General features: G+C 42.5%; 1 protein-coding gene across 4 annotated transcripts in view; it reads left to right on the forward strand.

Annotated features, from left to right (window-relative positions):
* The window catches only part of ANAPC1 (anaphase promoting complex subunit 1), a 112,635-nt gene that overhangs the window by 77,951 nt on the left and 22,977 nt on the right, over positions 1-11,707 (forward strand). For all 4 annotated transcript variants that reach the window (XM_024743902.1, XM_024743901.1, XM_024743904.1 and 1 more), the window contains exons 44-47: positions 1,223-1,309; positions 2,551-2,646; positions 4,267-4,465; positions 9,859-9,993. In XM_024743902.1, coding sequence (XP_024599670.1) covers positions 1,223-1,309; positions 2,551-2,646; positions 4,267-4,465; positions 9,859-9,993 — 517 coding nt within the window. The remainder of the gene's footprint in view (positions 1-1,222; positions 1,310-2,550; positions 2,647-4,266; positions 4,466-9,858; positions 9,994-11,707) is intronic.

Raw genomic sequence — 11,707 nt, forward strand, 5'->3', positions numbered from 1 at the left:
TCTTAGCTCCCTGACCAGGGATTGAACCCACACCCCCTACGTTGGAAGGTGAAGTCTTAGCCACTGGACTGCCAGGGAAGTCCCTATGAAATACTTTTGAAGGATTTTTGGGCAAAGTTTAACTTGAATTAGCATTGTTGCTTTGATTTATAAACTAGGGCCCATCTCAAAGATCCTAATCCAATTTATAAAGAAAACAGATAAGTTTAGACTTGAGTTTGAATGGGGCAAATTTATAAAAGTTAAAAAACATCTCCATTTCCTGCGTGCTGGGAGTTCAGAAGTAAACTGACTCTCGGTGGAGAGTGGTAATACCTTCATATTCCGTTTTCAGTCTTGAAACTTGAGTGACAGTCCTCCTCGCCCTTCCTTCCAGTTTTTTTACTGTGGTAAACCACACGTAACATAAAAAAATATAGTGGCTTAAACCTTCTAAGTGTGCAGTTCATCGGTCCTAAGTACGTTCATACTGTTGTGCTGCCACTGCCACCGTCCCTCTCCATGACTCTTTCCATCTTGCAGAACTGCAGCTCTGTCCCCATTAACACTAACTCCCCACTCGCCCTCCGCCCAGCCCCTGGCAGCCACCATTCTGCTTTCTCTCTCTCTGACTTTGATGACTGTAATGACCTTACGACAGCATTTGTCTTTTTTTGAGTGGCTTATTAGAGTGATAATCTTTTTTCCTTACCTTTTCAGTAACAATTCTAGTTTCTAGTTTGCCTTTCAGTTCGTTAAGGAAGGAGAGGGAAAGCCTTTTTTGGGTGAGTTGTGTAAGAAGCGCCTGTTTTGATAAATCAGTAGCTCACGGTAGCTTGTGCAAAAAGTTTCTTAAGGGCTTCCCTGGTGGCGCCGTGGTTGAGAGTCCACCTGCCGATGCAGGGGACACAGGTTCGTGCCCCGGTCTGGGAAGATCCCACATGCCGCGGAGCGGCTGGGCCTGTGAGCCATGGCCGCTGAGCCTGCGCGTCCGGAGCCTGTGCTCCGCAACGGGAGAGGCCACAACAGTGAAAGGCCCGTGTACCGCAAAAAAAAAAAAAAAAAAGTTTCTTAAAACTTCTCAGCAGAACAGGTTGACGAAGCTCTAGCAAGTTTTACCTTGGGTTTTGTGGGAACACTGTGTGAAAAAAATAAGGTAGGTTATAGGTGCATGTGTTACAGTTTGAGTAGTAATGAAAAAAATCTTTATTATCTCCCTTATGCTTGTTTGTTTATTTTTTAGCCTGAAACGATTTCAGCATTCACTTCTGATCCAGCACTGTTGTCATTTGCTGAATATTTCTGCAAACCAACTGTGAACATGGGTCAGGTATATATTATGTGGTTTGCTAGACTTTGTTGTTTCTATCTGTGGACCACCAAAAAAACCTAAAATATCCATATGTAGCTTTGATATTGATAACATGCCTCAGGCACATTGGATGATTTTTGTTTGGCAAGTATAGATTTTTCATAGTCTAAAACTATTAAATTCAGTAACTTCCTACCTTGATAGAAGAAAACAACTTAAAATTCCTAAGACATTAGTTTTGATAGGTGATACTTTATGTCCATTCTTGTACTAATTCATGTTTTCGATGTTTACTACCCTTCTCTTGTTTTTACATAATTTTATTAATTTTGTTTTCTATTTGTTTCATAACCCTTCTTTTTGTTGGTCGTAAAACCATTCTCTTAAGGATTCAAAGGGTACTTGCTGGTAGATCTTTGATTTAATCCATCATTTCAGGTGGCAAGGACTGGATGTAGGAATTAGATGATCCAGGATTGATGGCCTATTGCCTGCAAGTGTATATAGCCTTGGGAAAATTTTTCAACCTCTTTGAGATGTAGTTTCCTTATTTCTAAAAGTGGGATTATAATAGAACCTACCTTACCTTGTTGCTTTGAAAGTTAAGTGATACAACCTTCCTGCCACTTACTTACTGAATTTTCACTGTATATTGGGCACTCTGCTCAGTACTCTTTGTACGTTTTTCCTTTAATTCTGACCCAGAGAGTAGGTACTTTATTGTTGTGGGTTTATAGATGGGGATACTGCCACTGAGAGATGTCACATGCCCAAGATCACACAGCCAGTGAGGGCTAGGGCCTGCACTCAAGACCGCAGGTCTCTGGTGAAAGCCCACGCCTGCCCTTAACCCCAGCTGGGCTTGCTCTGCAGGCTCCCCCTAACCTGTTCTGCTCAGTGTTTCTACTGTATCTTGGTGTGGTGGATCCTGGGCGCCCTTTCTGGATCCTGTTCTTGCCAGCCCAACCCAAGACATAGCTCTGTGATGTCCTGCCTGCTGATTTTACGCAGCGTGGTTCACTCCTCTCATCCACAGCACTTACAACCGTAACTGTCCCATGGGACTTAATTTTGGTTATATTTCATTGGTGTTTAATATTGCATGCACTTTGATTTTATAAAGACCTAGCTGTTTTGCCCTTTTATATCATTCACTGCAGAACTTAAGAATGGGCCATAGTAATTGCTTTACAGTTGTTTTTTGAATTGATTTTGGAATATACATTGATGTGCTACAAAAAGATTCTGACTTTCCACAGAAACAGGAAATTCTGGATCTCTTTTCTTCAGTACTATATGAATGTGTGACCCAGGAGACCCCGGAGATGTTACCTGCATACATAGCAATGGATCAGGTATGGTTCAAAAAACCTATTCCAATTCTGATGAGATTTATCTTGTACTTCACATAACATACGAACAGTGAGGTAAGATTCTCTCTATGTCCATCTCTTTAGTTTCTCATTTGCTTTTAGAATTTTAAAAAAGGAATCCCTGTCAAAGTTGAAAGCTCTGTATAGCTTAGAGTTTATGATGACAAGTGGGGTTACTCCAGGGGTTCGCCTCTTCTGGCCTCTTCCTCTGACGAGTAGAGGAAGAGCACGTTCCCCTCCTTTCTCCCCTGGCATCCTCCTGTCTCTTGCCTTCCTCCTGATAAAGCCTCTTGGTGGAAAAGATTATGCAAGTGAGCAGTAAGCGAACAGACGGTGCCCTGAGGATAGCAGTAGTGTGCGTTACACCTGTGTAATTAAGCTCGCAGAGGTTACGGCATCAGCATGTGGGGACTTAGGGAGCTGGAGTTCGTTTTTAAATTTCTTTCGTGTTACTGTTGTTTTAAAAGGGCCTAAAAGGGGTAATGCAGAAGATAATGCTCAACAGCTTTGCTAAAGGATCAGACTAATTTATTCACTTTAGGTTATTAGTAATAAATATGGCTTTTTAAATAGTGTCATATCTTTCAGACTCAAATTTGCAGTTAAACTAAGCCAGTAGTTTTCTAACTTGGCTAAAATTTATCTGGGAAATCTTAACAATTCAGATCCTCAAGTCCTATTCCATAGTTACTGAATCAGAATTTCTGAGATGAAGTCCAGGATCTGTAGTTTTAAACAGCCCTTCGAGTGACTATGATATAATGAGTTCATAGATGAGAATTTGGGACTCAGTGTCTAAAGTCAAAGGAAGTAATCTCTAATGGAAAAATAATCTCTACTGAAAAACTGAGTGGGAGAACACAGGAGATAATTCCCCAAAACCTGTGTTAAGTAACAATCTTAATTAAAAGGCCAGTTCCAGTGTAACCGAGTAGGCCTAGAATGCCATTATTGTCAGGTATCCACCTTTTTGGTTGATAAGTATGAATATATGATGTCCACACTGGTACTGCTTCTCACAGTATCTCTCTATACAACAGCCAAGTAATGAGTTGCATTTTTTAGTTGCTGGCTGAGAGTGTGTTCTCTTTTTACACTCTGAACCTTCTTCACCCCTTGAAGTTGTGGGTGTGTATCTAGAGAAGAACATCCCTTCTGGTTGCAGCCGTGGTGACTTTGCAGATGGGTCCCAAGAACAGCACTATCAATAATACTTCTGCCTTCTGACCCCTGGAATCCCTGGCCTGATCCTGGCCATGTCATTGTACCCAACCTGGGTTTCCCAGAGGTGACTGGCTGTAGACCTATTGGTCTTCATTTTTCAGAGCCGTTGAGCCAAGAATGAGCTCATTTGCCTTTGCTGTTTTTTCACCTGAAAGCTGTTCATGTTCGTTTTGAAGAGAGTGGGCCATGTATGTAAACCCAGTAGGGGGCTCCTCTGTGGGGCAGACTGCAGCAAAACCCAGAATGGGTTCCCCTCTGCCCTTTATTGGTCTTATGAGGCATGTTTAAAAAATACTCTAGTATACAACTCTGAGGAAGTGACAGTTAGCATCTTTACTCTTTCATTAAGTAGATTGCTGTTTCTCTTTTCTCTGCAAGGCTGTAAGAAGACTGGGAAGAAGAGAAATGTCCGAGACATCTGAACTTTGGCAGATAAAGTTGGTGTTAGAGTTTTTCAGCTCCAGAAGCCATCAGGAGCGGCTGCAGAACCACCCTAAGCGAGGGCTCTTTATGAACTCGGAATTCCTCCCTGTTGTCAAATGCACTATTGATAATACTCTGGACCAGTGGCTACAAGGTAATAACAGCATTGCACCCTTTGTGTTTTTAAGCTACACTGGGACTCAGGTGTTTCTGTTTTGACCATTTTTTTCCATTGGAAAGCAAGATAAGTCTGAGTACAATCCCGAATGGCTATAGATGTAATGTTTCCAGTTCGATGAATTACATTGATTATCTACTTTAACTTCTTTAACAAATATATTTAACTCTGCTTTATAAGCCACGGGGAGAATATATATATATATATATAGCATTTTAAATACCACTTGACACTTAGGAACTTGTTTTATTTTTTCTAACATCAGATCACGTTTCTTTCCAGTGCCTCTCTCTTCTGTTTCTTAGGGGTGTGGCCTGTCACCTACCTGAGGCCCTTTTTTCTGCCTTTGCCCTGTGTACACTGAAAACTTGATGTGGACTTAGAGTGAATGCTTCTTTTACCAGTTCTGTGAGTCAGTCAGTGAGGACCTGGGGCATATGTAACTGGCTTTCTGTCAGCGGAAGCACTGCCTTGTGATTGCAGGGAGACTGTGAAATTACTCCTGACAGTGTAGAAGTAATCATGGGAGGCGAGTGATGGGGCCTTTTGATATATGGAAAGCTGTTTGATGTGTAATATATGCCTGAAATTGATTTTTAATAGTTAACCCCTTGATCTTTTTATTCTTTTCAGTTCTAATGCTTCCAGTATGTATCTGACAGCAACTTGCTTTGAGTAAATACTAACTCTAGTGGTATCAGTAGGAACAGTTCCTAATTCTGTAAAGTTGTTAGTAACTGGTAGAACCCAGGAATTCGAATATAATTATGTTTAAAGCTATCTGCGTGTTCCACTACACCTGGCTGAGGCTCCGCTGCCTGCCCTGCCCCAGCCCCCGGGTGACTGATGCTCCCAGGTCCCAGCTGCTCTTGCTTTTTCTGTATTTTAGTTAGACAAGAGATGGGAGTGAGGGGGAGGTGGAGGAAGGGGGAAGAACGTTAGTTTGAGCCTGTCTTCACCCGGCTTTAGAGCCGGGGTGGGCTCTGCCCAGGCACTGGAGGTGCAGGGGAGGAGGAAGAGGGAGACCCACTAGAAGCGGGGAGCCTGCCAGGCCCCCTCCCCAGAGGAGGGAGGTGAGGGTGGAGGCGGATGGAGCAGTGGTTTTTGGCAAACATGAGGGGGACCCTTGCCTCCCTATTTCCCATCTGCACCCATCTCTCCCCCGATATGAATACACTATTTGTTTCTCTAAAAAAAAATTCCGAAAAGATTTAACTGTAAACCAGATTGTGAGTGATATATATGGAAAACAGCAATTTCAAACTCCCAGTGTTTATGTTTAACACCTGCATGTGCTCTGGTATTTCTTCTTGGTATTTGAAAGCTCGTGCAGTTTCACAATTTCTAAAAATATGATAATTTTGTTCTCATGTTTGGGAGAAAAATACATGTTATTTTATAGGTGTTGATGTTCTTTTTTACTTCAATTTAGTGTTTGATCACCCATAGCAGACCCTTGCTGTTGATAAGAAATAAGTCCTTAAACCTTTGCAGATTCTCTGATTTGCATGTTTCATATAATGTGATGAAGCTTTGGCAGTGACTAGAGCGTTCTCTAAAACAGTGCCCTGAATTGCTTTCTCCTCACTGCTCTTTAGGGCATTTGGTGGTGCTGGGTTACAGCATTGTAAGTAACCTTCACCAGCTTTGACTTGCCACTCTGATTGCCAAAAATGTGTATTTATTTTTTTATTTAAAAAGAACTATCACTTAAAAAAAACTCTTGGGCTTCCCTGGTGGCGCCGTGGTTGAGAGTCCGCCTGCTGATGCAGGGGACGTGGGTTCGTGCCCCGGTCCGGGAAGATCCCACATGCCGCGGAGCGGCTGGGCCCGTGAGCCATGGCCGCTGAGCCTGCGCATCTGGAGCCTGTGCTCCGCAATGGGAGAGGCCACAACAGTGAGGCCCGCGTAGATACTATTAGCTTTGAGGTGGAGAACAATAAATTAGATGACGATGCAGAGGCCGTGTGACAGCACTGGAAAATGTCATTCATATTTGTGTCTCAGTGAAATCACAGATGAATATATGGACTTTTAAGGTGGCTCACTAGTAACCCAAACTATAGCCATGAAGTCTGAAAATGGAGCAGATTGATCGTATTGTGTACATGTTTTGTGATTTATCTCCTCCAATGGGTTTTAATTGAACAAAGAAAATGGGTTTAAAGTTGAAGAACTTAAAAAGTTTTATTTACTTTTATATTTTATTATGGAAAATTTAAAGCATAATGCAAAGTAAACATAATAGTATAATAAATCCCATTACCCACCTTCAACAGTATCAACATTCTGCCATTCTTATATCATCTGTACATTCACCCATTGACATGCTCAGTTAGTTATTTTCCAAATTGTGCCATTTTACATTCCTGCCAGCAGTGGGATGCAGTGCAGATTTTGGCATTGTTAGTCTGTAGTTTTAGACAGTCTACTGAATATGTAGTGGTGTCTCATTGTAGTTTTAGTCTGCATTTCCTGATGACTCATCATGTTAATTACTTTTGCGTGTGTTAGTTATTCATATGCCCTTTGCAAAGTGTCTTTTCAAACCTTTACCCATTTTTAAAATTGGCTGTCTTGAGTGTTGAGTTGTAGGGGTTTTTAACATATTCTGGCTGCAAGCTCTGTCAGATGTGTTTTGCAGATATGTTCTCCTACTTTATGCCTGGTGTGAGCTGGGAGTTTTCTTTTTTCTCAGCTTTAAATATGGATATCTAGTTGTTCCAGGACCACTTGTGCAAAAGACTTTTCCTTCTCATTGAATTGCTCTGGAGCCTTTGTTGAAAATCAGTGGGCTGTATAAGTGTGAGTCTGTTTCTGGACTCAGTTCTGTACGATTGATCTGTATGTCTGTCTGTCTTTATGCCAGTACTGTGCTTCCCTAACTACTGTAGGTTTAGAGTAAATTTTGAAATTTTGTAGTGTAAGTCTTCCTGCTAAAGTGGGAAATTTATAGTGCTAAATGCTTACAGTAGGAAAGTCTCAAATCACTAATCTAAGTTCTTTGAGAAATTAGAAAAAGAAAAACAAAATAAACCCAAAGCAAGGATATAAGAGCTGAAATCAGTGAAATTGGAAGCAGAAAAAGTGTAGAGAAAATCGGTGAAACAAAAAGCCAGTAGGCAAGGGCTTCCCTGGTGGCGCAGTGGTTGGGAGTCCACCTACTGATGCAGGGGACACGGATTCGTGCCCCGGTCCGGGAAGATCCCACATGCCGTGGTGCGGCTGGGCCCATGAGCCTTGGCCGCTGAGCCTCCGCGTCCGGAGCCTGTGCTCCGCAACGGGAGAGGCCACAACAGTGAGAGGCCTGTGTACCGCAAAAAAAAAAAAAAAAAAAAAAAAAGCCAGTAGGCATGAGAAAGTCGTTGACGAGGAACTGTGAGCGACCGTGCTCTCTCCTTCCTCTCTTGACAGGCTGCCACAGCAGGGTCTCCTCTTGTCTCCTTTATCACCCCTCCTGCTGCCACCCCCAGATGTTCCCACTCCCACCAGACTAACATCCTCATGTCCGGTTCAGTGGACCCCTGATAGTCTTCCTGTCGCTCCCTCTCGTTCTTATGGAAACAGACCTCCCTTGACCTTTGTGACAGCACACTTTCCCAATTCTTTTTTTTAAAGAAAAACCCTCCGACCATTCTTTCTTAGTTTCATCACTATTTCACGGTCATTCCTTCGTTACCTTTCTGGGAGTCACCCTTGCCCCTTCCTCTCCCTCCCTCTCCTGTCTTCTGCGGTAGCCAATCCATTACCACATCCTTTCAGTCCTAACTCTTAAATATCTCCTAACTCTGTCCACATTTTGCTGCTTCTATCCTAGAACAAACAGTGATTATTTCTTGCCTGGACGACTGTTGTAGCCTCCTGCAAGTCTTCCTGCTTTTCATTCTCATCTCCCTCTCACTGTCTCTAGTCAACTGACAATGGTCTTTCAAAGAGTAAACAGATGCAACACTTCTGCTTAAAACCTCGCAAAGGCTGCTGATTCAGTTGTGAAAAAAATCTGTACCATGTGGCCAGCAGGCCCCGCATGACCAGCAAGGCCTCTGTCTCCCTCTACAGCCTCTTTCTATACCACCTGCTCCTCACAAACTCCACTCAGGCACCCTGGTCCCTTCCAGTTCCCCAAAAGCATGGAGTTCTTTCTCACCACGGGACTGTTGAATGTGCTGCTTTCCCTCCTGAGAACCTTCTTCCTCTCATTCTTTGCCTGCCCAACTCATACTCATTCTTGCAGCCTCCACTTACATGCCCCTTCCACACAGGGCTTCCAAGACCACACTGCCTCAGGCAGCTTTCCTGCCGTCTTTATTTCTCTCTTTCTCTCTCCCAACCTTTTTCTCTGTATCAAAATGCCTTTGTCTGCAAGTAACAGAAGGCCTGACTCAGCCTGGCTCCAATCATAGGACACCTATAAACTTATATAATTGGAAGTCCACAGTTACAGCAGGCTGTCGCTCCAGTGGCTCCAGCTCCATTTCTCTGAGGTTCCATCAGTGACACTCTGTGCCATGGCTTTATCCTCAGAGTACTTCTTTCTGATGGCAATGAACTGACTGTAACAGTTCCTTGCCTCCAACTCAGAGGAAGAATAGAGTTGCTTCCAGGAGCTTTGCCATAAGAATGAGGAATTTGTTTCCCAGAAGCTTCTAGCAAACATGTTCTCAAGCATCTCCTTGTGTCTCTGGCTTGCACTGGAACTCGTGCACATTCCTCGATCAATCCCCGGGGTAGAGTGTCTCTCTGAATGGCTTAGGTCTGCCTGTCCTTGAACCAGTCACTGTGTCAGGGAAGTGGGGTTGCCCTGACTGTCCCAGACCAGTGGTTCTCACAGTGTGGTCTCTGGAGCAGCAACAGTGGGATCACTTGGGAACCTGTTAGAAATACAGTTTTTCTGACCCCATCCAAGAAATTGTGGGGACCCACCCATCTGTGTTTTAATCAGTCCTCTAGGTGATTCTGATGCCTGTTAAAGTTTGAGAACCTCTGGCCAAGATACATCAGGATCCAGTCCTGGAGCTGCAGTCAGTCCCCTCAGATGTGACAGTGGAGGGAAGGGTGGTAGAATGGGTGTTTGGGGAGACGTCCATGGTGACCACTGCACCCTCATGGCACTCATCATAATTTATGATTAGCATTTGTTTGCATCGTTAGGTATGTAGTATCTCCGTCCCCCGCAGCACTCTAAACTCTGCAGTGACCGGCACTCTGTCTGGTTTACCACAGTAGCCTTAATGCCCAGTACAGGACCTGTGTGGTATATGGTAAGTGCTCAATGAGCTCTTGATGAGAAAATAATAAAAAGAAGGCATTCCTTGTGCCTCTCAGTTCTGTAATCGATTGGTTCTGTTCCATGTGTGCTTCTCTCACAGCTGGGGGTGATGGGTGTGTGCAAGCCTACCTCAACGGGCAGCCCTGCGAGGAGTCGCAGCTGAGCATGCTGGCCTGTTTCCTCGTCTACCACTCAGTGCCAGCCCCGCGGCACCTGCCGTCTATAGGACTAGAAGGTAATTGCACATCTACATCCTCTTTTCAGTACCTGTATTACCCGCTGATGGGTTTAGTTTCTTGTTAGGAGGTGTTTCTAAACTGAGTTATTTTCTCCAGTTAGGTTTTTGGCTTCATTCATGTTTGGGTGTTATTGTTGAGAACTTTTTCTGGAAGAAAAAAAAAAAACCCCAAACTATCTGAATATTACACATGCATAAACCTTTATTTACGTTCAGAGGAGGATGGATTCTTCACAGGGCCCCAGATACCAGTATATACTAATAAACTAAATGTTCGTATTCTTTTTCTCTGTTAATTGATTTTTATTAAAGTTATTTTTCTGTATTTTTTGGGTTTTCAGTTTGGATTTTTTTAAAACATAATATTTCTAATATTATAAAGCTTTGAAATGAACAGGTACCTAATTTTGTATGTATTGACATTTGATTGTTTTCATAATAGAGAGTTTAAAATCTTAGCATCTAACTGTATTTTTCAGAATATGTAATCAGATACAAAATTTGTCCATTTAATCATTTAAACTTGAGTTTAATGATATTACTGATTTATAGCTGCTTTGAAAACCTCAGATGAAAATGCACTGTTTAGAGACTTCTGTTGCGTTATGGCCACAGTGGAATTGCTCGCATTAGACTGACTCTTCCTACAAAAGCAAATATAAAAGTGAACAAACTACATAAAGTTTAAAGGAATTGGTGGCAACCATAGTGACCAGACTTGATTGAGAGACAAGAATTCCTGAGAGAAGGGACTCATTTGAGGAGCTCCATATTTACTCTGGCTTTCTCCCAGAGGCATTTGTCAATTCATTACAAGAAGTAGAGTCCCAGCAAAAAGCAGCAGTGCTACTGGGCAGAGGAGCCAGAGGTTGGATTAATGATTGCCCAGGACTAGAACTTGAGGAGCAAAATCCCAGATAGGAGGGGACAAGAGGAATAATAACTCAAAAACCTGGACACACTCTTCCCTTGAGGCATTTGCCAAATCTTAACCTACACATGCGCAGGATAAAACTTCAAGAAATCTAGCAGAAACCAGGAGGCTAAAAATGTGGGCAACGATTCCAACAACAGCATAGAGCCAAGGAGACAAAGGGCGGTACTCAAGGCCTGCCAATCCCAGACATTCACATGAAACAGTAGCAGGGCCAAGCCCTAGCAGGAAAGGTAACACTGAAACACACCAGACCTAAAATTAGCCTAGAGCAGAATTGAGGAGATCTGCTTGCATGCTACCTCCCTGATAGAAGAAAAATTAACCTGTATAGGAGGAAGAAAATGTCTTAAACTTCTACAGTTTTTAATTCATAGTATCAGTGTTGAATCAAAATTAAAAGACATAATAAAAGGTAGAAGAAACAGACTTGTATGTGATCCAGATATTGGAGTTATCAGACTTCCATAACTCCAGTATCTGGAGTTACTATGACTAATAAATGACTAATATTTCCAGGAAAATAGAGGAAAAGATACAGAATTTCACCAGAAATCTGGAATCAGTGAGAGTTAAATGGAAATTCTAAAACTGAAAAATATAACTAAAATTAAGAATTCAGTATATAAGGAATTCCCTGGCAGTTCAGTTCTTAGGATTCCATGCTTTCACTGCCCAGGGCCCAGGTTTGATCCCTGGTCGGGAAACTAAGATCCTGTAAGCTGTGTGGGTGCAGCAAAAAAAAAAAAAAAAAAAAAAGGAAAAAAAAAAAAAAAA

This window comes from Neophocaena asiaeorientalis, unplaced genomic scaffold (assembly GCF_003031525.2).
Source record: "Neophocaena asiaeorientalis asiaeorientalis breed wild unplaced genomic scaffold, Neophocaena_asiaeorientalis_V1.1 scaffold114, whole genome shotgun sequence".
Classification (NCBI taxonomy): Eukaryota; Metazoa; Chordata; class Mammalia; order Artiodactyla; family Phocoenidae; genus Neophocaena; species Neophocaena asiaeorientalis.